Genomic DNA, 25,830 nt, shown 5'->3' with positions numbered 1-25,830 from the left:
CGCGGATATCATCCCCAAGTCTAACGGTCCCCTCTTGGTATATCTTTCTCACAATGCGGTTCGCTCTTTTCGCCGGCCTGGCCTCCCTGGTTTCATCCGTCACCGCAACCGCCCTCACCTACAAACTCGATGCGAACGAGAAAGCATGCTTCTTCACGAACGTTGAGCAGAGCAACGCCAAAGTGGCCTTCTACTTCGCGGTAAGTCCAATTGATTATCCAGCTATAATACGTTTCCTCGTGATATTTTGTTTTAGTCGCGGGGCTATGGATACATGTGGTGGCACCGAATGCTGATATTGTACGATGCAGGTCCAATCCGGCGGTTCCTTCGATGTCGACTACTCCGTCAGCGCACCGGGCGGCAAGATCGTTCTAGACGGCACAAAGGAGCGCCAGGGTGACTTTGTCTTTACTGCCCAGAGCGTGGGCGAGTACACCTTCTGTTTCAACAATGAGATGTCCACCTTTGCCGAGAAGATGGTCGACTTCGAGATTGCCGTACGTTCCATATACACTTAAGGAACCAGTCCACAAATACTAATTGAGCGATTGGATCTACAGGTCGAGAACGAACAGCGCGCTCAACTGCCCTCCCGCCAGGGTGCTAGCCCTGAGCAAACCAGCAGTCTGGAGGAGTCCATCTATAAGCTATCCGCACAGCTCTCAACCGTTCTCCCGCAACCAGAAGTACTTCCGCACACGCGAGAACCGTAACTTCAGCACCGTGCGCAGTACCGAGCGTCGGATTTTCAACTTCAGTGTGATCGAGTCTTTGATGATGGTTTCCATGGCTGCGTTGCAGGTCTTTGTTGTGCGCTTCTTCTTCCAGGGCGCTCGGAAAGGTATGTTCACTTGTTCCCCGTATTTGAGGGTTGGATATGGACGCAGGTCATGGTCGTGTCCGGACTGCTTTGCCGCTGCTGTCTGTCCTATTTGGTTGATTCGTAATAACATTCTTTTGGAACAGGTTACGTGTGATGTGAGCATGAGCATGAACAATAATATGATGCATTTTACTACCTTCTTTGTCTGGCGTGTTGGCCTAGTTATTTCTGTTCCAAAATCTATGATGTTCCTGTCTGTCTAGAACCAAAATGGGAAATATACTCGGTATGGTAGCCCGTTGGTCGTAGGGCATGCCAAAAGAAAGCAATTGAGGTGCATGTTTGGTTTCTGAAGTAGCTTGGATTTATGAAGGTCTGTCATGTTGTGCTAGGTAGGGGGGGAGGTCGCAACCCACCAAGGGAAGATGGATTGTTACATCGGCAAGATCAAAAGACACCGGGGAAGCACATTCTCGATCGTCCCGATGGTATACGTTGTACGCCCGAAGCTCCATGCTCCATGCTCGGAGTGATATAACCGGTTTCCGTCGAAGGAAAGTCTCCAAATAGGAGGCCAGGTCGTCTGTCGCTGAACAACACCAGTAAGCACTGAACCATAGCGCAGCCGGGGAGGTGAGGGTGATCATTGCCGTAATACTACATTCTCGCTGCATATTCGCAGTTATGTAACCGGTTTCTGTTCGAACGAAGATTTCCGTCAGGAACCTAGATGGTCTTTGGCTGAGTCGAGACCGATGAAAAGTCGTGTCGACGGTGTGCTGGATCTGTTCTCGCGCTCTGTGTCTCTCCGGAGACAAACTATGTCAGGATAACCGCGCAGCCTGGGAAGCGGGTATTCGATGCTCTCAGAGACCGCACCTGTTTCTGAGTGGAAGTCTCCCGTTAGTATGTGGTATTAGGTGGTACGTGGAATGGCTTCCACCAATCTTTGCGACTAGAACGCAGAGCAGAGTCCTATACTGATCGAACCGCTTTCACGTCAGTTAGACGTTGCCTTCCAAATATATGAGGACAGAAAAGATGGTAAACATAGGTCCCGGTGCATTGATAAACGCTAGCATGTTGAGTGCTGTCCAGCTAAGGGGCAATGTTGTGTGCGTAGTACTACCAAGACTGACATCGGATCCAAAACAGGTTTTTGGCATATCTCTAGTCCGCAATATACGGTGGGCATGCAGCCAAATCCAGAGACTATCAATAATACATGTGTGGAGATAGGGTTGTCGATGGACGCTCAGGGACAGCAGGGGAAGAGCCTATGACGTGAGGCAACGCAGGTAAGAATCGGCTCCGTGCAATTAGATCGCTTCCAGTGGTATCATATGCTCGCTACGATGTACAACATACATAGTACGCCCTTAGTGCTCCTTTAGCCTACAATGATGCATCATAAGGATCGCCGTCCGAGGCTGCGGTGTGATATCATTTGAAATGCGCTGGGTACTGTCAATCTCGGAAGGCTCAAGTGCCGTTTGGACTGGTCGACATGCAGTACGGAGACATACAATGTTAGTGCGTATTTGGTTTGGGGCAGACCGAGTCTTGTCATAATACATGTCGCCTTGTGGGTTCGTACATTATTCAGGGATTGAAAGATTGAAACCAGGTAGGGAATGGAATGGAATAATGAAGAGAGTGGATCACGAAGGCTCGTTCAATGACATTTTATAGGCAGAGGAAGACCCGCAAGTGCACATTCAATGTTGAGGTAACGTCTATGTCTCGCACTTGTTTTTGACACGCTCCGCTGTTGATACATACATACATACATACATTATCGAATTCTGTCATATCTGAGATCAGACCCTTGCGGTGGAGGAGGGTGTTATGGTTCAAACACCATCAGTATTGTGAATTGGGCAAAAACACACGTACTCCACAAGTTTTGTTTGCGAGATGGCATAAAACTTGAGTCAACTCTGATATCACATTAGTATTGTAGTCTCTGCACCCACTTTACCAGAAGATGTCTCTCTAGTCTACATACTTGTAGTATGATAAACCCACTATGTTACTTACTTTGTCATAGACTGGTTCCAGCTGGATTAGACTGCTTCCTCCATGAAACCAGGTCTGGTTTGGAAAGTCAGGTGGCCGATCATGACTGTAAATGGCCATATACGTTGTATTCCAAACGCTTGTCTTACATCGCCGTGTTGCTCCTACACGAAACATTCCTCGTGGCAAAGTGACCCTATACGCTGGATATTAGCTCCGGCCTGCGCTAATATGTCACTAAGGTTGTAGTGTAGTGCGGCATCTTCATCTTGAGCAAAATGTACAACTACTGTAGGGACAAAGTATAGATGAATAGCTTTGATATCTTCGGTTTCATGTCTATGTTATAACAATTTGTCTTGCCCCGCTAGCATCAACTTCCGTCCAGGGTTCATGGATGGCAAATACTTACCTAGGAGTCCCCACTACCGTTCTTCTGAGAAGATATCCCTGCCACTGGCTCCCATGTTTCGTAGTGATCATTTATGTCAATCTCTTTCCGTGTAGGAACAAGTTGCACTCCAAATGGTGGAACTAGTTTTTGATATTGGAACGCAGTTTGGTCGCGAGCATTGACTTGAGTCAGAGTCTGGGATCCCTGATCCCGGTACATTACCTGTAATCTATATGTTGGGACTAGACAGATTTGACTATCTATATTACAGAGTAGGGGTGTGGTCAATATACAGTATTCAGGCACTATATAGTGTCATTTGAAGACGAGGGCTCCCTGACGTCAGCTGCCATATTCTGCCTCAGGCATAAACGCCAAGACTGTCCATTCCCGAAGAAATCGCTAGCTCATCTCCATACTCGGTACGGAGTAATGAAAACAGAAAATCAATTAAACCTGCGTAAACTGAATCTCCGCTGTGGCTGCTACCTCGGTAGCCTCCATGCTTTTGATACCTATGTACGATGTACAAACCGTTTCAAGCTCACATTTGAAGACCCATGAAACGTCCCACTTTTGATACTCAAATTAGTTTTCCAAGGTTCCAGGGTTCGCGTAACTTTGATTTTCCCTTTGCCATTTCCATCGGCAAATCTCGGTCACTTCCGGCCGAAAGACAAACCCAAATTGCTCGGGTCGATAAGGGGTATGACGACATAGCTAAGCCTCAGCTACGTTACTGCAAGCCTTTGTCTTTTGCAGTACGCCGTATGCCGTACGCATTTACTGCTTTAAGCCACACGGATCACTCCGTACTTGATTTGAGTACCTAGGTATGCATGTCGAGCTGATCAATATATTCAAGGCTACCACCCCCCGCGGCCTTGCAACAGCGTGTTTTCCCACTGGAGTCTCCACCAGCAATGTCCACATTTTCCTCCACAAGGACTATCCTGTGGCGATGCAGAATGCGAGATGGGCCTCGCCCTTCAAAAGGCCCCCTCAAGAGAGCCCATGATATTTCAATTATGATTCGTCCTGTAAACGTCAGGTAAAGATCTGCAGGGGACCGGACTGTAGTTGTGCCGATCTAAAACGCCATCGGCTCTCAATGGTCATTCACATTCCCCAGTGACCTCATCGGATCAAACCAATTCATGAAAGTGGAACAACTCATGATATCCCTCCTGGAGTTCACCAGTCTTTGTGCGCATGTGGACATTAGTTCGTTCACAACGTCTGCTGATGATGATTCGACCCCACATCGTGTTCTTGGACGTACCTAATAGGTCGACGTGGTCGCTTACCTACAACTTTCCAAGGTTGGAAATATTGAGGGCTGGGGTTTATGATGCTTATGATGTCGCCCAGGATAAAATACCCCCTTCCCCCTTTTGGCCAATTATGTCACAGTACTCCGGTGTAATCGGTAGAGATCTCTTGTTTACCATGGGCGAAAGAAAGCGAAAGAAATTAGATTCCTTGTTGGCCTATCAGAGACTGCAAAGCTGGGCGCGTTTGCCTTCTTCGACCATCCACCGGTATGATCCCATACTGTTGCGGATCCATGCGTGTCTTATATATAAACCTTGTCCCGCAAATTCGATCCTTCGCAGGTCGAACTCCTATATCTGCCGATAGCACTTTCCCCTACCATTTTATATCCTTGGCCCGAACATATATGCCGTTGGGCCTCCATTTAGCACATATTATCTTGCCTCCCTACGACCCTCAGTATCACTACTATCCAATACAACCGAAACTGGTTAGACCTTGAAAAATATTCCATCACAGGTGAGCAATCTTAAATTGACTGGGATACCGGTACCATCTGGATTCCCCACGGCACCCGCAACCCAACCTCCACTTCACGGTGATCGTCCTGTACCTCAGCCTCATCCCTATGCCGTCATATATTATACCCAGACTACCACCCTTAATGATGCTTTTCACCAGCTCTCCTGTCGCTGCTCCATGCCTAGTCCTGAAACATGAGCTGACCGTTTCAACCCTAGACATTTTTCACCATGACTCATTCCGCTCAAATGGAACAAGCAACCGAAGACATCCACTCCATGTTCCCAGACTCCGGTGCTATGGAAAACATGGCTGGTGAGACTCTGGTCGAATCTTACCAGTCGCTAGACCCCGCTCGCGCCCTGCTGGAAGACTACAACCGTTCCATGCTGCAGTACACCCAGCGCCAAATGTCTTCCTTCGTCGACACGGATGACACTCGTCGCAATAGCCAGAGCAGCGGCCAGAGCGGTCGCAGCAGCGCCTCTAGAGGCAGCAGTATGTCTCAACAGGCGAATCCATCTTTCACATCCGTCAGCAGTGCCGCGCACCCTGTCGAGACTAAGCTCAGTGGCCGCGACATGACTGCGGCCAAGTCGGCTGGATATTAGAGATGTGCTTTGTGTAAAGGTATGCATGTGCTCTCATATTGATAGCTTCAGTGTACAAGAAAGCTAACGAAAGTCTTTACAGTGGTCCTATTCTACAAACGCCGTGATCTAGCATCATAACGACACATATCATTGGCGAGCTGTTATCAACAGCCCCATATACTTTCCGCCAATGCCCACCCAGACGCAGAATTTCCTGCGGAGTTCTATGATTCTATGAGATTCGCGGGGACAGTGTGCTTGCTTTCAAGCGATATATTGAATGTTCTTTGAGTTTGATTTCCACATGGCCTCGACTCGTCGGGGTCGATCCCTTTCTACCCACTTTTTACTTTGCATAGCGTCTTCAGGATATTGATTGATCCTCAGCACCCAAGATGTTTTGCCTCCCTACCTTGTCATTTCCTTGACATTATTGTCTGTGTCTGCTTTGGAGTTGCTCATGGAATTGGAGGGCAATCTACAAACGATATTTTACGTCCATTTCGAACATTTCTCGAACACTGTCTATTCTCCTGCGGTATGCGGTCTGCGGTCTGGGTAGGTGGTCAAACCATCCCTTTTGCTTGGTATTCCTTCTGGAAAGGGATATCGGCCTGTGCATTATCTGTATTTGTACTTCTTGCCAGCGAATTTGTTCTTTGTTTTTATTTCATGATGATCAATTGTCCTCCAGTGAGGACACTGGACTGTCCCCCGGGAGAACTATACCCTGTTACGAATACTACCTACAACATATCAATGTTGGCCATTGACGAACTGTACAACTATGTGCAGTCAAACCGCAGCAGACTTCAGTGTTGTCTTTTCGATTTGTGTTTTTCCTCTTTCTTTCCTTTTTTTGGCTGGACAGAGACTGTAAACCTCTGAATTGCCTGTTCTGGTTAGGTTTGCCTTTCTGGGTTTAGCACTCACGCAGTCACAAACCTCACTCATGATGCTCCTGGCATAAAAGACCCGACGCTTCGGGAATAGAAATACCGTAGTACCAGGACAAGCGATGCCTACAGATAGAGTTACTGGAGAAGGCACGGCGTCTGATATGAAGAGTCGAAATATCTCTCGAGGGAGATCTTATTAGACCTTTAGCCATCACTCCAGTTGTGTAGCTTCCCCAGTTCTGAGACCCTTCTCGACGACCTCTATATCTCGGAGCAGTTCCTCGGCAGATTCGTATTCCTTCAGCCAGCACTTCGAAGTAATGGCACTGCATGCATGCGAATCTTGTGGGAACTGCTGCTTTTCAAACTTCTCTCGGACCTTATCATACCACCCCTCTTCCTCATCGACAATTTCAGGAAAGACGGCATGACCCATCATGATCAAGTAGATAGTACAACCCAGCGCGAAGAGATCTGCTCTTGATATCTGCATCAAAAGGATCGTCTCGAGGACAATAGAACCTGGTAGGCTCGCTGCTTAAACCATCACGCAGTACTGTTCCATCCGCTGATCTGAAAATCCGACAGCTTGATATGAAGCTCGTCATCAAGGAGAAGATTTGTAGGCTGGATATCGCAGTGAAGGACGCCCCGAGAATGGATCCATGCAACTGCCTCCGCAGCCTCTCGACACCAGGATATCCGCTGCTGGAGTGGGGGTCGTTGTCTGATTCGAGAGATAGTAAGCTAAGGTTCCATTTACAGCTCGCTCGAGGTAGTAGAGCCCGTCGGACGAGAAACTCTTGAGCCCTATGATGCGTTCATGGGGCCCGACAATTTCGAGAAGCTTTTTCTCGATTTCGAGCCGACTCATGTCTCCTCCTGGGGCGAGGGGATATTTCATGACTGTTGACTCGTCTACTTCTCCAACGAAGGCACTGCCTCCTGAGGCGATGACCTGCTTCACTGTTGGGGGGGCAGTACACCTGGTATACGAACACTCGGTCCGCTTTTGTCTCGTCCCACATGGCGAGTCAGGGAGAGATATATGGATGAAAGATCTTGGTAAATTCCGTATTTATGGTGATAGCAGAAGTACATATAGTACGTGAGACCAAGTAATTGACTTGGATGTTCTTAGAAAGAAGCGAGAATCATCAGGGGCTGAAGTTGGGAACAATCAGTTGGGCACAGTTTCAGCCACACGGAAACACATAACCCAGTTAGAGGCACATAATTCGTCCGATAGAAAACGCCTATACTCCCTTCTGCTAGGAAACTGAAATTGTATTATCACTTCATAGAAGTGATATAAATTGTAGATTAATGCAGAACGAAACTGTTGATTCCTTTCTCTGAAGTAGTGAGGTATAGAGGTCCTCGAGTATCGACTAGACAGAGCTAGAAAGCCCGGTTTAGCTATTTCAGAATATTTTTTGGAGAGACTAAAAAAAAGGGTATGCACTAAGCGTTTCTCTCACTCACGTGGGTGTTTGCAGATTAGAGATGCGAACAATATGAGGTTTGTTAGATACTCTAGTATATAGGGTTCAGGCGCAGCTTGATGATCATATTCGAGTTCATTAATATTTTATTTCATGTTGGAACTAGGACATATTCCTAGTCACATCAATTAAGGGTAAGGCCTCCATTTTGTTCCGAACATCTTTGACATATATGTGCGATTTCCTATTTTATTGACGTGGGTGATAGATCAAGCTCTCTAGTGAATTCCCTCTCAACTCGCTGCACTTCACTTCAAAGAACGCTCCAGTCTAAACAGAAGGGTCATGTCGCGTCGTGCTGAAGAGCTGCGTGCCTAACGCACCCCTTGCATACCTCCCGAAGGAGAATCCAATACCCTCGCAAGGACCTTGTCCTCGCAAGAGTTGTGTCATTGAACATGAAATGGGCAAAGACACTATGAAATTATTGCTGTGACTAAATTGCATCTTTTTATGTTCCAATTGACTCTGCTTTACATTGCAGTCAAAGTATAGACATGTTCCATTCGCAGATATGAACAACACCAAAACCAGAGCCCACATACCAGAGAACGAGTATGGCTCAACTGAGGAGCGAATCCAGGCCATACCGTGTCTATCTAAACAGAGGGATGAAACCCCTGGAATCCGGGATTCGACCATGAGCCAACCAAAACCGCCCAAGGGAGGAAGGCAGAAGAAAATCCAGTGGGCTTGCTGAGGGCAGGACCTCCGGGAAACCGAGCATTGCATGCATTGAAGGTCAACATCGTGTTCTTGTTTCTTCCCCTCTAACACACCCATCGACAACCTTGCGACAACCAACCCGGCCCAGCTCCAGCCATTCATTTTGGTCTCATTCTGAGACCACCACACACTCTTTTAACCCACTGCCCTAACATTGCCCTTCATTTCGGATATTCGACTCTCATAGCCATCGCGGCGTGGCAGCTAGGGCCTACAATATCTACATCGACTCACTCTATACTTTTCACACCTATACAACAGCACAGAATCACCAAAATGCACCTCACAACTCTCCTCACGGGCCTCGTATCCCTCCTATCCGTCACCACCGCCATCCCAATGGCAAGCGACAAACCAACTCCTACATCCGTGTCCAAATCTCTCATCTCGCCCTCGAGCTCAGCCTCGGTTTCAGCCTCGGCTACTCCCTCGCCCAATCCCTACGAGGCCTACACATGTCCCAAGGGGAAGTACAAGTCCTGCTGCAAGTCTGTGGAGCAGACAAGCAACGACCTTATCAAGCCGCTCGGCGAGTTGGTGCCAATCGTGAGTGGGCTGGAGATTAGCTCGGCTCTATCATTCGAATGTATGTTGCATCCTGCCCTTTCTTTTGTATAATCTTGCAAGTTCGATAATTTCATACTAATCAAACCTACATTGGTAGGCAAGCACATGGCCGAAAGAGACGCCCCTGATACCTGCAACGGAAAAGGGTTTTCTCCCATGTGCTGCAGTAACAAGATTGAGGTATGTATTCTTTTTCTACGTCTCCGAGGAAAAGAATCCATGAATGTAGCTGACTGTTCTTCTCTTCTAGGATAGCGGATTCAACACGTGCAAGCCTTTCGCGGAGGAAAAGAAGAATTACTATGCGAGTCAGATGAAGAATAAACCAGAGTCGAATGTTGATGTGATCATGGATGTTCTCACCTGATGTTGATCACCTGGCGGAATGGATCTGTGACATGGGATGAGTGCGGATGTACTGTTGGAGTTGAACTGGTGATTCGGGGGGGAGAGTGCTGGTTGACGTTTGGTTTATTTTGCCATCCTACTTGATATTATATGGACACCTTGCCTGTGGTAGTTTGGTTTATGCAGGTTACGGTGTGTAATTGCATGGCACACTTCTATAGGTGGTTACTTTCTATTTCTTTTCATCCTCGCAGGCTCTGCTATACATATTTGTAGATTTCTTACTCTGTTACTCCATCAATAACGTTTGAAGAGGTTATCGCAGTTTACTATGTTACTCCATACCAGCTGTTGATATTCCTGGAGCATTCTCCATCTGACATGCACATGGCTTGGATGTTTGAAACTACTTTGGAGCAAAGCGCCAATATAACGGTAACTTACTTGAAATGCAAGAGATTAATGTACTCTTTCATATTGTTTTAAATGAACATGAATAACCCGCCGCAGCGGGGCCGTAATCATACAAACCGTGGCCTTGGAAGGCCTGTCTTCCCCTCGACTCAATTCGAGTCGACTGCATTTCAAGCATAACTCGTACATTGTTTCACGTGCACATGTGCACATGTTTATTGCCAGCCGCGCCCGCCCTGGGGAGCAGGTCCCCATGGCCCACCCTGCTGACCAGAATAAGGAGGAGGGAAGTGATATTGACCCGGGGGCATACCGTACCCCTGTTGCTGTCCCTGGTTCTGTCCTTGCTGCATGGGAGGAGGATGGTATGGAGGAGGGAAGGCTGATGCTGAAGACCCGGGTCCGGGTGGGGGGAATGGCATTGCCGGCATGTATGGAGGAGGCGGAGGCCAAGAACCATAGTTGGGTGCAGGTACTTGTGGATAGCCGGTGCCAGGACCCATAGGAGGATGAGCATACTGTCCACTGGGGGGATGAGCAGTGGAGTAGGAGTTGATGGGTGCGGAGGGATGTTGAGGTTGGTGAGGGGGAGGGAAGTGTGAAGTGGACGGTTCCTGAGGAGTGTAGGAGCTTTCGCGGCTTCGTGAGCGTGGAGAGCGGCCTCGCGATCGTGCGTCATGGCGACGGAAACCACGTCTGTATGATCGTGATCCACTTGGAGATCGTGACTTGGACTGGCTGGTGGAGCTGTCGCTGTAGCGTCGGCGCTTGTTATTGGTTCGTGATCCACTACTGCTGCGGGTTCGGCCGCGCGAGTCCTCGGTGTCTGTATCTCCGGGTTGACAGAATTCAAGGGACCATCCGTGGTAGTGCTCGCCATCGAGGATGTCGCCTGTGTTCTCACCCCGGATGACTGTCTGGCCCAGCGGATCGAAGTCTGCATCTCTATCATCCGCAGCGATCTCCGGGTCGAAGAGCTTGTTCACATCGTTGAGGAAGTCTTTAAGGGATGCTATCAACTTCTCGTCGGCGGGACCTGCTAGTAACTGTATCGGTTTCGTGGCATCAGGTCGGATGGGAATAGCCGAGTTGGGAATAATGTGAGGATAAATGTTGCCCGCACGAACTTCGTGCCAAGGTGTCGATGGATCCCCGTGTGTAGATGGCATGACAAAGGGCACATTCTTGCCGGACTTCTTTGCTGGGTTTAACCCGTTCGCCGCATCGGTCGAAGGCAGGGGAATCCCCATAGTCACGACTTCCCGAAGTTTGTTGACTAGCTCGGGATGAAAGTAACCGTGCTCAGACCAGAGATCTAGTAGATTGTCCAGCCGTCGATGATACCGTGGGTTCTTTTGGCGATCACAGCTGGCTGCGTAGCCGACCAAGTTCACGAGATGCAGCTGCAGGGACCCGCTCACTGTGGAGAAGGTTGCCGGGGTATCTAGGTGGTACTTGCAATGATGCAACAGATCATTGAGCAAATACAGTATGTGGAGGCCATGGCGCTTCGTAGAAGGTTTGGACCCGGTGGGCTTGGATGGTGGGAAGGATGCAGCGAGAGCTTCGAGGTATTTGACCAGACCCCCTACCCTGATTAGATGAAAATGCGACAAAGCGAAGCAACCAGGCTTTACAGGTCTGTGTGGGGAAAGAGTGTTTAGTAAACTGAGACGTGAGAGTTAACGGAGGTGACAACGGCTCAGACCTGAATGTTGGCTGGGGAGCAATGCGACAACGCGCGCTCGAGGGAACTGTGAAACACGCTTATCTCATCGCGAGGAACAGAAGTAGGATCAGGACGCAATAGGCAAGCTGCAAACGCAGCCTTGAGAATAACAACACCGTGAGTTGTCATCTTTGCCGATCTCACGATCTTTTGAAGGAGAGAAAGAATCCCATTACCCACATTATTGTCATGACCCCGATCCCGTTATCGAAGCTCTTATCGGCACGTGATTTGTATACTTTTGTTTAACCCGGCTACCTACTTAGGTACTTAGGTATGTACAACATACAACATACATAAATGATGTATGTATGTTGTACCCCCGTACTCCGTATGGTTCAATTGTTGTTGAGGCTCCCCTAATGTATTATTCAAATGAATTCTGCTTCACAATTGCTCACAGTCTCAAGATATATCAGAGTTACCAGTTTATCAGTCTATTATTCAAATATCATTGAGAAGTGAAGAGATCGGGACTCAGTTCCCGGTCTATCCCCGGTCTGTATATTCCCCGCAGTTAGCGAGGTCTAAAGCCTCAAAAGATCCCCCACACACTTTGCGACTTGAAACCCCGCGATGGCGTCAGGGCTTGCCGACAATCCCGAAATGAAACATAAACTGATTCTATTCGATGTAAAAGTGCCGATCAGCCATGCCTAAACCATCTGATCACGGATGAGCATTCCCATTAAGGATCAGGCCATATATCTGCCCCGCAATGTCCGGATCACTTGCGGTTGCATGGCCTGACTGCTAATCTGCTAAGTTAATCTGTTTTATATAAAGTCTTGCCTGTCTTTAATTCTATTTTCTCTTCTACACTGCTCTATCCTGATTTACAAGTCTACTCTCAAATCAAAATCAAATCAATCCAAAACCAAGATCAAGACCATACCCCTCAACAGAGTATTATACCACTATGGCTTCCATCCTCGCCTCCCAAGTCATCCGTCCCTCCATCCGTCACTTCTCAGCCCACCGTCCTCGTCCCGACTCTCGCGCTGCGCGCGCCGTCGCCATGGGTTGCATTGTATCCGGTGTGGTACTGCCATTTGTCCCACCTGCTCTGGAAAGCTCCCGACAACGGAGCTCAGGAATAGCTACTAGCGCCAAGTAAGGTTGAATATCTACGAAATTTTGCAGTCAATGCGAGCTGGTGTGGGGAAACTAACGATTTACAGGAACCCCCCCACTTTGCTTCCATGCGCGCTAGTCGCCACACTCTTGACGACTCGCCGTCTTGGCTGGGATTGTCGGTGCAGGCGCCGGCACAGGACCTAGTTTGCGACGTGATGCATTATGCCCAAGGAGTTTGGAATTCGGCGTTCTGGTTCTCCTTTTGACGAGCACTATGAGATGGTGCTATTACCATACTTTATTACTATTGAGCGTGGAGATGGTCAGGCCCCTTTCCACCATCACTATGAATGACAGCGGTCGTTAGATAGCTGATTTTACACGAATTGGTCCATTGCTGTACTGATTCTGAGCTCGAGTAAGATTCCATTGAGCAATGAAGCAAATGTAGTACAAAGTAGATCGAGTCTGAGGGGCTCTTCACCTCGATATTATTCACCATCTTTCACAATCCTCTATTTTTCAGTTTGTGTACGGAGTATTCCAAGTATTCCATATCAAATAGTATACAATGCAGTCAGCCGATCAGCTAAACCGGTTCCCGCTCGGAGGCCGGTACGGCTGTGACGTTTCATATTTCCCCTTCTCCAACACACGGTCGGCATCGGTCAAGGGTTCGTGCCGAGTTGGCGCCGGATCATGAGAAGCTTCGGCACTTGGTGAGGCGGCATCGTCGGAGGCGTTCTGGAATCGTGCCATGCTCGCTCGTTTCGAGCTAGTGTCGTTGCCCGGGGTTGGTGCCGACGCCAATTGCGCTTTGCGCTTGTGCTCATCCTCCATTTGCTTCATTTGGGCCTTGCGCTTGACTTCGGCTTCGAATCGGGCTTGTCGGTCGGCGTTGATCGATTGTTTTGCGAAATAGTACGCTCCGCCGCCGGCTACAGGGGAGTTGGTTAGTTGCTTCTTCACTCGTGGATAGCTGGATTTGCCAATAGTCCTTGGCCAGCAATCAATCTATAGGTCACATACCAAGGCAAAGGGTGCCCCAGCCCATCCTGTTCAAGCAAGAGTCACATCAGTAATTATGTTCCAGTTTGTTTGTATTTCATCTTTCAGATAGAGACATCTTCGCTCACCAGGTAGATCGAATCTAGAACATGACACAATTAGCAACAATAAAGAGGCATTGGACAGAGGAAATTACCGTATTCATGGTGAACAGTCTGGTAGTGATGTGTGTGAAGCAATAGGAAAAGGACTCGGATGCTCTACGTCAGTCCCGAGTTCCGCTACGCACGGACCGATGACTTTAATTGGTGCCTCAGGCCAATGATTATCAATCGCATCGCCTTTGGGACTTTGGAATTAAGGACGACTTTTGCCTCGATCTTTTTCTCCATCGTATTTATATCATCGCTAGAGCAACGCTGCTCTCACTCCTCTCCCACTGAATATTTTATTTCCTGTTCATCGGCCCTTTCCCGTCGTCTCGCAATAAACCGCATATCTCTTTTCGCCGCCTGTTCATCCGGCGCAGCATCTTGGTTCCATGCTGCCGTGAGATACTTTTAACGGGGGCGTTGCTCCGCCTCACCGGTGACTCACTCACTGAGATACAAGCTATTTGATCAGAATTTCCACGCTGTTCTGTCTGTCTTGCTGCACAGACTCCAAACATGCCCCCCCAAACGGAAAGCGGCTGACAGTAAGTTTCTGGTGCATATCTCCAAACGACAGGTGACTGATTATATGCAGCTGGTCGGTCTAGCGGTGCTTCGAAGCGGGCTACACCAGTCCCCGATATCGACATCTCCAGCGACGATGACTACTCGGACCACGAAGAGTTGCCAGAGGAAACCAACTTGAAAGGTACAGTGTGGCGGTCTGCTCACCTAAAGTGAACTAGAGACTAAAATTGGAGCATAAAGCGGTCGTCAATAAGTTCTCCCTCGAGGCATTCAGCAAGAAGAACCAAGTGGAGAAGACGGACCCTAGATTTGGGTACAAAGATCTTTCCTCGCTCCCGCTGAAGCGCGACCACTACAACCGGCCGTTATGGATCGAGCCTCTGAAAGGCACAATCACCCTCGAGAGTTTCTCCCCGCTGGCACCTCAGGCCCAAGATTTCCTGACAACTATTGCGGAACCGCTTTCTCGTCCGACCCATCTCCACGAATATCGCTTGACGGGACACAGTTTATATGCCGCGGTCTCGGTCGGTCTCAAACCGCAGGATATTGTTGAGTTCTTGGACCGTTTGTCGAAAACGCCGCTGCCCGAAAGCATTCGGACGTTCATCATCGAGTTCACGAAGTCCTATGGAAAAATCAAGATGGTGTTGAGGCATAATCGATACTACGTGGAAACGACAGATCCTGAAATGCTTCAGCGGTTGCTGAAAGATGAAGTGATTGGGCCCCAGAGGATGGATAGCACCGAAGGAATTATTGAACGGGCTGCTCCGAAAATGGGTGGTCTTGTCATCCCTGGAACGAAAGATGCAGCTGGTGTACGAGAGACCACTCAACAGGAGGCTGCGGCTGCCGTAGCTAGAGATGAGGCGGAAGAAGGAGGGGCTGTGAACTATGGAATCGACGACATTGGCGAGGATGAAACTGAAGAAGCAATCACTTACAGTTTCGAAATCCCCGCCGCTGGTGTCGAAGTGGTCAAGGCCCGATGCCAATCGATCGGATGCCCTGCCCTGGAAGAATACGACTTCCAAGGAGACACGGTCAATCCAAATCTGGATATGGATTTGAAACCCGCAGCGAGGATTCGGTCCTACCAGGAGAAGAGCTTAAGTAAAATGTTCGGTAACGGACGAGCGAAGAGTGGTATTATTGTGCTTCCTTGTGGTGCCGGCAAAACCCTTGTGGGTATCACTGCCGCGGCGACCATCAAGAAAGGCACTATCGTCCTCTGCACCAGTTCCATGTCCGTGGTTCAGTGGCGAAACGAGTTCTTGCGATGGACAACCATCGACCCGGGCGATATCGCCATTTTCACATCGGACCACAAAGAAAAATTCAAGCGGTCTACTGGTATTATTGTGTCCACATACTCAATGGTGTCACAGACCCGCGCCCGGTCTTATGATGCCCAGAAGATGATGGACTGGCTTCAATCGAGAGAATGGGGTATGATGATTCTTGACGAGGTGCACGTCGTGCCGGCATCGATGTTCCGAAAGGTCACATCTGCAATCGCCGCACAGAGCAAGCTTGGTCTCACCGCAACATTGCTACGTGAGGACGACAAGATCAAAGATTTGAACTTCTTGATCGGGCCGAAACTCTACGAAGCGAACTGGATGGAACTGGCTGCACAGGGCCACATCGCCAAGGTCCAATGTGCCGAGGTGTGGTGCCCGATGACGACCGAGTTCTATTCTGAGTATCTACGGGAAAGCTCCAGGAAACAAGCTCTGCTATACATCATGAACCCTCGCAAGTTCCAAGCTTGTCAGTTCCTGATCGATTTCCATGAGAAGCGCGGCGATAAGATCATCGTCTTCTCTGATAATGTCTACGCTCTCGAGCGATATGCGCTCAAGCTGAACAAGGCTTATATCTACGGTGGCACTCCTCAAAATGAGCGCATGCGTATTCTGGAAAATTTCCAACATAACGAGCAGGTCAACACTATCTTCCTGTCCAAGATTGGTGACACCTCGCTCGATCTGCCTGAGGCCACTTGTCTGATCCAGATTTCGTCTCACTACGGTTCGCGTCGTCAGGAGGCCCAGCGTCTGGGACGAATTTTGCGAGCCAAGCGCAGAAATGACGAGGGCTTCAATGCTTTCTTCTACTCGCTCGTGTCCAAGGACACTAATGAGATGGTCTACTCGGCCAAACGTCAGGCATTCCTGATCGATCAGGGTTATGCCTTCAAGGTCATCACCCATCTCCAAGGCATAGACAATTATGAAGGACTTTCATACGCAACGCCAGCGGAACGCCGTGAGCTTCTACAAGAGGTCATGTTGCAGAATGAGTCATCCGCCGACGTCGAACAGGTCAATGATGATCTGTTCTCGATGCGCTCCGGCAAGCGAGTGACAGCCAAGAAAGCCGGTCCTAAACGCAGTGCTGCTACTCTTAGTGGTCTGGCTGGTGGTGATGATATGGCCTATATCGAATACAACAAGAGCAGGAACAAGCAGCTCAAGGATAAGGCTGGGCACCATCCGCTGTTCAAGAAGATGGAACGAGACCGACAGCGCCGCAAGAAGGAAAGGGAGATGGAAGGCTAAAAGCTGAAATGCGTTACTGTTTTTGCTTTCCTTTTTTGGGCGCGTAGTCTTTGACCTTTCTCTTGCGTGCACCCCAGAATGACAGATACCCCGAATAACCACCGTGTGTTATAAAACGAACAGTTAAAAATAAGAAGACCATTTGTACTATAGAGGAACCTTGGAACCTAGACCTCGAACCTTCGTAAGCATCAAATAAGTCAGCAAATAAGTCGGTAAATAAGTCAGCAAGACCGGTCTGGAAATCACGGGCCCAGCTGACTCCCATGACGTTGATCGTGGCAACGGAGAGCCGAAAGGCCGAATTCTCCGCTTTTCGTATTTGGAGCTCCATCATTAGTTCCACTTGAGTAATTGTATGACTCTGATAGGTTCCATTGGTTGAATTGGTTTTCCTGGAGAACTGTCTAGCTATCCCTGCCAGTTGTACAGCTCCAGTTATCATACACCGGATGGCGTGGGCTATATAAAGGACATGCTTCCCCGCGTTCTTCAGTGTCACAAACATCATTTGTTCAAATCAAAGCCTACAGCTACAGACAAGACTCGGTTTCTCTTGCTGAATAGTACTCGCTGCTATTCCAGTCTTCGTCCACCGTTTCAAACATCCGTCTCTTCTGCTTCGACATATCCACGCGCTCTACCCCTTCCGCAACTAGTCACCCAGTACAGCTCGTATAGTCCTACCACCGGGAATACATCCCGCATTACTTCATCCGGAATGGCCACCGCTACTAAAATCGATCTGTCGCCCGTGACAGACTCGGGCATCTACAGCTCGAATGTGAGGGAGGACACCGCGCAGACAGCGAGCGAGATCTTGCAGGAAGACATGGCCACCCACCATGTCTTCTTCAATGACCAACATTTCCATAGTATGTGCTTTCACGCTAAATCCCACCAAGAACCATGTCTAATGCAGAGACAGATCACATACCGCATCAGCTCCTTAGTATCTATGCTCTTGGCGCAGGGCCAGAGGATATCAAGGCTTGCTATGAACGGAATAAAAGTTACCAGAGACCCGTTCTTCCAGCCAGCCAAGATGTCATTCAATCTATGCATGATGTCGCTAAATTCCAGGAACACCTTGGAAAGGAAGAAAATTACCCTAATTACCTCGCTTTCTTCCAGCATGAGATCGATGCAAAGGGCGTCGGTGGGGTTCTGGGGGAGTATTTATTCGCCGGGGACGAGCGAGCTGAGAATATGATGTGTCGGTTGTTTGCTGGTAAGTATCTCTCGGTTATATTGCTGTTCTATGTTCCTCGGGCTAATCAATTCAGGTCTCGTTCATCCACTCATCCACCTCGGTTTCGGGATTGAATTCAACCAGCCTGCCATTGTAGCCCAAGGCCTTGCTCAAACAGCAGTTCACGACGACTGGCTGGGTCGTGCGTTCTTCCTACCTGCGGAGAAGATGGCAGGTGGCGTCGGAAAGCCGGGACAGAAGTCGCTGCTCCAGCTCATAAATGAGATGCGGGCTGACAAGGCTCTTGTTCAGAGCGTTCAATGGTCCGACTCTAATAAGATCAAGGATGGAGTGCTCCATAGAGCACCGGAGCAGATGCTGAAGTATGCTTCTCAATTTACTGTGTCTGAGGATCAGATGGAGGAGCGGTTGGCGGATATGATCAATACAGTCGGTAAGTCTAGCCTTGGAAGTACTTGACGATACTGTTTGAGTGGTGTGAGCGAGGAGCTATTGCTGATGGTATCTCAGCCTACTATACCGGTGCCGCCCAGCGTCCGACCAGAGAGATGAAGCTTGATTTCTTCTTGATCCATTGCGTCAATTCGTCTATCTTCTTCTCTAAGATTATCAATCTCCCGTCCTTGAACCAGCGATCCAAGCTGCGCATGCTGGAGTGGAAGGGACGCGTCGATCTCCTGATGTATACTTCACGTGGAACGCCGGACCTTCTGCTGGATGAAGTGGCCAATTATCCTATGAAGGAGGACTGGTCACAGATATTTGCGCGAAGCATCGCCCATCCTGGTGACGATGGTCATCTAGCCAAGCTAGCACGGGCTTTGGCGCATGGTCAAAAAGTCTGCCAGGCATACGAGAGCAAAAACCCTGAGATGCCGATCAAAGGAGATATGTGGCTCAGGATTGGGAATATAGGTAAGCAGCAGGGCTTGACGTTATATATTCAAATCACTAACTGCTCGATAGCTGTTGACTCTACTGTCCATGAGGGAGATAAGCCAATGTGGGTTCGTTCTACTGGATTCGATGAAGCTTGGGAACAGGCGCATATCTGAGAAGGACAACACGCCGCCTTCGTGAGGATATTTCATTCTTCTTTCAATGTCTCAGAAAGTTATCATCTAATAACAGATTGGTATAAAAACAAAATCATCTGCAACTACCTATCTATGGATCTATATACATACAATTTAGGGAACAAGCCCCCATTAATAGGAATAGTCACTACCCCATAGAAAGAACGACCCACAAAGGCAACTGGAAACCGCAAACAACTACCAATGAATGCTTTTGAGATGGAAACCATCTCCAAACCCACTCGCACTAGGGAGAAGAGACCTCGAAGTGGCCTACACCGATCCCTGCCATGTATTTCCTTTAGCAAAGGGGAAATACTGGACTTAACAAGGGTTTGACAAACAACCCAGATGTAAGTGTTTCTACGAACTGATATCGTACTAATTCATCTATATACAGGGCAGCTACACAATCACATGCAGCCCGTCCTTATCTTTTCTTCTTTTCCTTTCCTCTTTTCTTTCTTTCTCCAGATTAAAAAGCATTCAATACCACATATTGATTTATCCTCTTCTTCTTCACTTGTTTTTCTTTCTTTCTTTCTTTTACTTCTACAATATGGCACGTGCCGGTGCAGCTAACGCCGCCCGCGGCCAGGGTGGCCATGGACAGGTCCAGGTGCTTACTTGCTATATCTTATTCCATTCTTAAGGCGCTAGGAGCCCTTGGAGCCCCTTGGCTCCTTGACCCTAGAAGCTTTAGCCAAGTCCATATTCGCGTGCTAATTGATGATATAATAATAGAAGGAGCCCCGAACTTGCCACTACTGCTATCAGCGTGGTCACATCCTGGCTAATTGCCCAACCGTAATGGCTATCCAAGGCCTATAGACGGAAAAATATGAGAACAAGGACCAAAAAAAAGGCACCAAGAAGGCATGGCAACTGCAGACCCTGCCGGAGACAGACATCTGAGACTCTCATATCAGAAAGACCATCTCCACACAAAATGAAGAAGAAAAAAAAGGCTAGGCTGGGAAGTCACCAGTCACCAGGTGAAACATGAGTACACCATTATGCATTTGAAGTCAAGAATGGTTCCGCATTAAATTTCCTTAGCATGGTCGATTAGTCTAATGCGGTTGTATTGCCCTCACTTCTCCTTGCCTATGGGTATCTCGCAATTCATACACTCTGGCCAATATAAAAATATATGAACATCTACTTTGAGAGGTTGAACTACGGTTCTCGGCTTTGGCTGTGGGGCGCTAAGCTTGGAATGACGCCAGCGGCTCAACACAAATGTTCTTTTGTATAGAGTATATATGTAGTATGTTAGTAGAACAGTTTTCAAGGTAAATTAAATTAGGAAGAAGAACACAGAGTATTGTATATAGTAAAGTCATATAGAGGAATAGGGAGGAAAACAGAACATTGAAAAAAACATGGCAAAGACAAAAATACATTGGGGATCACGTGGTTTCGAGTGGGGCTCCCCAACATGTATTCACCTTTGCATCTCTTCACTTTTCTTTCCATCAGCATACCAAGGTAGTATCTATTGTTATTCTCGGATCTTGCCATCATGGGCAACGAAGACATCAATCGCAAGGACATTTCCACCCAGAAGGACTGGGCTGATGATGAGAGCAACCCGTTCGTCGCCTTCCGGCGCTACGCCGATGAGCAGGTCTCCACCATGCTTCAATCTATCACGGGCCTCCCTTCGATGGTGACGCAGCCTCACAACGGCCACTGGGATATATTCGCAGATTATAACGGCTACCAGAGTCGGATGGCCCGTCAAAGAACCAGTGAAAATAACACGGACAGCAGCAGCTATCCAACAGACCGAGACAGTGGAAGTGGTTATTCAGGCAACAGAGATGGAGATGATCAACGCAACTATGGAAACCATCCAAGACCACGCTGGCCTGAGAATGATGATTCGTGGAGGAAGTGGTATAATGGACCATCCGACTTCTTTGGCCTCGATTCCTTCTTCGACCGGTTCTTCGAGGACCGCTTCTTCCCTTTTGCATCGCACCTCCTACACTCCGGCCAGAACCTTCTTTTCCGGGATATGTTTGAGGACACTGACTCCCCAACCTGGCCGATCGGGTATATCTTGTTCAGCCCGTACTCGCCCCTCAATCTAGAACGTCAAGCACAATACCAAGCGCACCGTGAAAAGGGCGTTTTCTCATCCATCATGTCATCTTTGCATCTCAACTCCGACCGTGACCCTTCTGAACCGCAGTGGCGAGAAGCCTTCGAGGATTTACTTCGACTCGAGAACGATAAGCCGATGCTCGATCATAATGCCTCCGTCACGAAATCCGAGTCCGGAAAGGATTGGCTACAAGGGCTTGTTAAACGAGGAAGCTTGGGAGATAAGTGGAAGTATGTGTCTGGTAGAGACGGCCACCCTTGGTCAGGAATTACGTTCTCTGGCCGTGTAGGTCCAGGGCAGGACCAGTCTCGGTCTCTACCCGAGAAAGAGAAAGAACCTGCAGATACGGAGGCTGACAGCGAGCTCGACCTGTATGAGCGATTCTTGCATGACATCGAGAGCCGCGAACGTGAGTTCTTCCGCGGTGTCTCCGAAAGCCCTCTGCTGCGTCTCCTCCTCGAGGACCGACGGCAGCAACAGGAAGAACTTGACAAATACAGACGCGGCCTTCCAAATGCGAAGGATGAACACAGCCGTGATGATAATGAGAATTGGATCGATCTTGTGTCTGGCGGAAACAAAAAATCTGTTCCTGAAACACCCAAGGACGTGCCGACCGAGATTGACACCAAGGCAACTGAAGCTGTCTCTGAACCAGGGCAGCGTGTTATCTCCACTATGACTCGAACGGAACGCGTGCGGCTGGCCGATGGCTCGGTTCAGAGCAAGGTCGTTAATACGAAGCGTTTTGCAGATGGCCGAGAAGAAAGTGACGAGTCTGTTGAAGTGTCTCATCCCCAGGATGGTTCCAAGCCGGAGCCTAATTCATCGAAGAGCGGTTGGTTCTGGAAAGACTAGGACTCTGTTCGGGCAATATCTTCGATGAACGACAGTTTCCCCTCGCTATGGCCGTTAAACATTTCTTTCTTTTATACCTGACTTTTCAGCGTTTTCTCAATTTATGATTTGCATGTCCCTGAGCCTTTCCGGATGGCGTCCCCTTTATCTCTTTGCAATTTCCCAGCCTGTGTTCCAGGCACCGGGCTCTGTGTACATTCAAATTGCCTTTCTCCCCTCATGCTACATGGAAAAGTCAATCCCAGCTAGTTTGATATCTCATAGGAAATAATCCAAGCGTCAACATATTACCCAATCTTAATTGCCATAGACTTTAATATCAAGCAAGACCAAAGCTACATACACAAAACATCGCGAAAATTTAAAACCCACACAATCTACCTCTAATCAGCCTTGACACTCTTCTTCCCTCCCTTGCCAGTAGTCCACCCCTTAGATTCCCAGTACTTAACGTTATCTTCCATCTTCTTGTACGCCCAAGTAAACGGCGGGTCTACACAACCAAAGTTAGCACCCACCTACAAACCCAAGAATGAGAAAACATACAAAGGAACTGCCTCAGATCATGACGATTATCCTCGGGGGAGTACTGCTCAGCATGGTAGCTAGGCGTAAGAACAGTCATCTTATGCCTGTTGATGGAGTAGTAGTAGAAGAAATGGCGGGTCTTCTCGTAGATCTCGCGCGGGCTGTACTCATTGCCCCACATGTGGAGCAGCTTTTCGTACATAGAGTACGGGCCAAGCTTGGAGACCTTCCTCAAGTACCCGAAAACACCCAGCTGGGCGTACGTAACGCCCATGTCGGCTTCGTCGGATTGCACGTAGTCGTGCGTGATGGGTTTCCAGCTCCGCTGTGGGTGTTGCGTGGATGAATTCTTCGAGGATTGGGAGGTCGAAGCTGTGTCCTGACCAGGAAATGAATTTCTTAAGGTCGACTTTGCTCACTGAGCCGATGGGGTTGAGCTGGTTGTTTTGGTTAGTAATGGATGTGGTGTTTCTTGCGGGAATTGATGCTTACGTCGGCGGAGCTGGCATCGTACTTGGTGAGATAGCCTCGCAAACTAAATGGGTCGAGTCAGTCATAGGAAGAAAAATTGGATTTCATATGGCGTACCATTCTGTGACAACGGTTAGTAAAGATTCCCAACAAGGTTCGATGCTCGTGTTTGAGAGACTTACCATCAACATTAGATGATGCGAGAACGAGCAAGCCGCCACCACCAGGGCGTTGACGCACAGTTGGCAATAACGAGGCAAACAGATATGACAGAACCATTCTGAGCCGAGCCTGCACATTCTGGAGCGCGGCATTCTCCGCGGAAGATCCACCGTGTACTTTGAAACGAGGCTGGAAGTTAGTGAGAACGGTAAAGAGGTTCATGATAGAAGTGACCACAGTATCGAAATTGAAGTCAATGTGGTAAGATCCAATATCCGCCGCAAGTCGAGCCGCTCTGTCTCGTGTCTCCTGGCCTGAGTTCTGTGTGCCCATGTAGCTGGTATGGAAGATGGATCTAGATAAATTGGTCAACGTTGTCCCGGAATATGACGACAAAGAAATTTAGCCGGACAGAAGCTCAACACTTCGAATACTTACTTGCAGATTTCCTGGGTGGTGGTAGGAAGCCACTCTGAGTCTGCTGGCTTCGCACACAACCGGCGGACATCCTTGATGACCTGCTCATTCCCTTCTCGCACTGCCTTGAGCACTTCACGACACATGGAGTGCACAATGGTTGCTGTGGCGCAGCTGTCAATACCACCGCTCAGCGGAAGGAAGAAACCGGCGGCGCCACATCTCCGAAGATAATCCCATAGCCAGCAGGCAGGCCCAAGGGCAATCTCCTCCTCGGGAGCATGGTACCGCGGCTTGATAGGCAGAGAAGTCGTAAGGCTAGGCTCGGCATCTTCATCCCGGCGAGAAAGTCTGATATCAAGATCAAGGCGGACGTAGGGCGATTGCTTGCTCGCTTGCATTCCACGACTTGCGATGCACCGGTAGGTGCGGACTTCTTCGATGTCGACCGTTGCAGTGACGACTTCCACATCGTTCAGAGAGAACTGTGAACCTTGGGCCACGATTTCCCCGTTGATGACAATCATGGCACATCCGTCATAGTACAGACGATCACCGTCGCAGCCTTGTTGATTGGCATAAAGGTAGATTCCACCGCTCTATAAGGTGTAAGAAAAATGCTAGCCTATTGTGGCGTTGTTTTTCACTCACCAGCTTGGTAGCCTGGGTGATCAAATTGACCCTAGTGTCAAGCTTCTTCAGCTCGTGGTGACTACCCGAAGAGTTGGAGATGATCTCGACACCTAATTTGAATTAGACTATGGGCACTGTCATCTGGACATCGAAACTCACCAGCTAGGCCATATGGAACATGAGGGCTAAAATCGATTGTCAGCATCCAAAACCATATAGCGAGTTCAACACCTACCCATTAGGGGTAAACAGCTCCTCACACGTCTCAAGACCCAGACATGTGTCTCTCGTGCTAATAACAGCATCACCAAAGGGAACCTTGTACTGGCCAGTAATCTTTCCAACGATTGATTCCAGGTAGTAGTCTTCCACCTCCTGTGGACGCTGCCATGGCGTAAAGTGTCGGTGCTCGCGGTAGTTACCATCTAAGGTATGAAGAAAACATCAGGAACCATTTTCCGAAGTATAGAGAGCAATTAAACGAACCGTTGGCAAGCCACATCTTCGGCCTGATCAGGATGATCTTCCGGTTGTAGAAAATGACACTAGAGAGGATATATCAGCTGATGCGATACCGGGTACATCGGAAACACTCACCGACAGTTGTAGCGTACATTGCGATGGCGAACCGGCAATCCCACGTCAACCACAATATCCTGGCAATCTGGATGGTCGATGATGCGGGCGAGCATTTCCCACGAGTGTAAGAAGGTGTCACCCTCAAGGAAACCATCCAGGACTCCATAGCCGGTAATCTCGAGCTCAGGCCCAACGCGTAAAGTGGCACCAGCAGCCTTAGCTTGCCTAATGCTTTCAATGATGCGCTCCGCGTTGCCCTCAAAGTCGAGAGCCCACTGATTCAAAGAGCTAGACGGAGTTAGCGCGGGGTTTTCTAGTATCTAGATGGTAAATATGTTAGCCTTACCATGTTGCTAGAGTGACCAGGTGCCCCATTATGCCTAATATGACTGAGACGTCTGTATGTTGTGCTTCGCACAGAGGCTCGTCGGCGATAAGAGTCAAAAGAATGCGGTCACGTGTGTGGGGAGCTCAAGTTCCCCCGCTTCACTGGTAACGGGATGACTGTAAATTACTGTAAGATATTATTTTCTTGGCGTTGTCGGCACAACTCCGACCAAGAAAACGTGTAATCCGTCTGTATAGGCGTCCCGAGGTCGCTGATTAATGCGATTCCTCCCCGGAGCCACTC

The 25,830-nt window shown here is 48.7% G+C and overlaps 11 protein-coding genes across 11 annotated transcripts; 7 read left to right on the top strand and 4 right to left on the bottom strand.

Moving 5' to 3' along the window:
* Positions 1-53: 53 nt before the first annotated feature.
* On the top strand, positions 54-980 carry N7519_006754 (p24 family protein; the record flags this gene model as incomplete). Its single annotated transcript, XM_057293530.1, has 4 exons — positions 54-200; positions 312-500; positions 688-844; positions 970-980. The coding sequence occupies 4 exons, from the start codon at positions 54-56 to the stop codon at positions 978-980; spliced, it is 504 nt and encodes a 167-aa protein (XP_057148341.1).
* Positions 981-5,266: 4,286 nt separating this feature from the next.
* On the top strand, positions 5,267-5,647 carry N7519_006753 (uncharacterized protein; the record flags this gene model as incomplete). The annotated part of the gene is made up of 1 exon (XM_057293529.1): positions 5,267-5,647. One exon carries the CDS (start codon positions 5,267-5,269, stop codon positions 5,645-5,647), a length of 381 nt encoding a protein of 126 aa, XP_057148340.1.
* A 1,092-nt stretch (positions 5,648-6,739) lies between these two features.
* N7519_006752 (uncharacterized protein) lies at positions 6,740-8,621 on the bottom strand (the record flags this gene model as incomplete). Its single annotated transcript, XM_057293528.1, has 4 exons — positions 6,740-7,002; positions 7,086-7,236; positions 7,292-7,494; positions 8,579-8,621. The coding sequence occupies 4 exons, from the start codon at positions 8,619-8,621 to the stop codon at positions 6,740-6,742; spliced, it is 660 nt and encodes a 219-aa protein (XP_057148339.1).
* A 414-nt stretch (positions 8,622-9,035) lies between these two features.
* On the top strand, positions 9,036-9,693 carry N7519_006751 (uncharacterized protein; the record flags this gene model as incomplete). The annotated part of the gene is made up of 3 exons (XM_057293527.1): positions 9,036-9,345; positions 9,424-9,506; positions 9,577-9,693. 3 exons carry the CDS (start codon positions 9,036-9,038, stop codon positions 9,691-9,693), a joined length of 510 nt encoding a protein of 169 aa, XP_057148338.1.
* Positions 9,694-10,303: 610 nt separating this feature from the next.
* On the bottom strand, positions 10,304-11,946 carry N7519_006750 (RNA polymerase II-binding domain-containing protein; the record flags this gene model as incomplete). The annotated part of the gene is made up of 2 exons (XM_057293526.1): positions 10,304-11,681; positions 11,825-11,946. 2 exons carry the CDS (start codon positions 11,944-11,946, stop codon positions 10,304-10,306), a joined length of 1,500 nt encoding a protein of 499 aa, XP_057148337.1.
* Positions 11,947-12,736: 790 nt separating this feature from the next.
* Positions 12,737-12,934, top strand: N7519_006749 (uncharacterized protein; the record flags this gene model as incomplete). Its single annotated transcript, XM_057293525.1, has 1 exon — positions 12,737-12,934. The coding sequence occupies one exon, from the start codon at positions 12,737-12,739 to the stop codon at positions 12,932-12,934; it is 198 nt and encodes a 65-aa protein (XP_057148336.1).
* Positions 12,935-13,479: 545 nt separating this feature from the next.
* On the bottom strand, positions 13,480-14,107 carry N7519_006748 (uncharacterized protein; the record flags this gene model as incomplete). The annotated part of the gene is made up of 4 exons (XM_057293524.1): positions 13,480-13,832; positions 13,924-13,949; positions 14,031-14,044; positions 14,099-14,107. 4 exons carry the CDS (start codon positions 14,105-14,107, stop codon positions 13,480-13,482), a joined length of 402 nt encoding a protein of 133 aa, XP_057148335.1.
* Positions 14,108-14,443: 336 nt separating this feature from the next.
* N7519_006747 (TFIIH/NER complex ATPase/helicase subunit SSL2) lies at positions 14,444-17,149 on the top strand (the record flags this gene model as incomplete). The annotated part of the gene is made up of 4 exons (XM_057293523.1): positions 14,444-14,451; positions 14,562-14,599; positions 14,650-14,763; positions 14,823-17,149. The coding sequence occupies 4 exons, from the start codon at positions 14,444-14,446 to the stop codon at positions 17,147-17,149; spliced, it is 2,487 nt and encodes an 828-aa protein (XP_057148334.1).
* A 475-nt stretch (positions 17,150-17,624) lies between these two features.
* N7519_006746 (questin oxidase family protein) lies at positions 17,625-19,417 on the top strand (the record flags this gene model as incomplete). The annotated part of the gene is made up of 5 exons (XM_057293522.1): positions 17,625-18,024; positions 18,078-18,380; positions 18,436-18,795; positions 18,873-19,277; positions 19,329-19,417. 5 exons carry the CDS (start codon positions 17,625-17,627, stop codon positions 19,415-19,417), a joined length of 1,557 nt encoding a protein of 518 aa, XP_057148333.1.
* Positions 19,418-20,963: 1,546 nt separating this feature from the next.
* On the top strand, positions 20,964-22,409 carry N7519_006745 (uncharacterized protein; the record flags this gene model as incomplete). Its single annotated transcript, XM_057293521.1, has 1 exon — positions 20,964-22,409. The coding sequence occupies one exon, from the start codon at positions 20,964-20,966 to the stop codon at positions 22,407-22,409; it is 1,446 nt and encodes a 481-aa protein (XP_057148332.1).
* A 383-nt stretch (positions 22,410-22,792) lies between these two features.
* N7519_006744 (glutamine-dependent NAD(+) synthetase) lies at positions 22,793-25,574 on the bottom strand (the record flags this gene model as incomplete). Its single annotated transcript, XM_057293520.1, has 13 exons — positions 22,793-22,902; positions 22,956-23,316; positions 23,357-23,374; positions 23,430-23,472; positions 23,526-23,529; positions 23,591-23,925; positions 24,009-24,586; positions 24,639-24,730; positions 24,780-24,805; positions 24,856-25,045; positions 25,107-25,165; positions 25,218-25,487; positions 25,546-25,574. 13 exons carry the CDS (start codon positions 25,572-25,574, stop codon positions 22,793-22,795), a joined length of 2,115 nt encoding a protein of 704 aa, XP_057148331.1.
* Positions 25,575-25,830: the final 256 nt, after the last annotated feature.

The sequence above is a fragment of the Penicillium mononematosum genome (assembly GCF_028829835.1).
Source record: "Penicillium mononematosum strain IBT 11891 chromosome Unknown utg000003l:1.0-8172316.0:1.0-8177699.0, whole genome shotgun sequence".
NCBI classification, from domain to species: Eukaryota; Fungi; Ascomycota; class Eurotiomycetes; order Eurotiales; family Aspergillaceae; genus Penicillium; species Penicillium mononematosum.
This window is presented reverse-complemented; position numbering and strand designations above follow the sequence as displayed.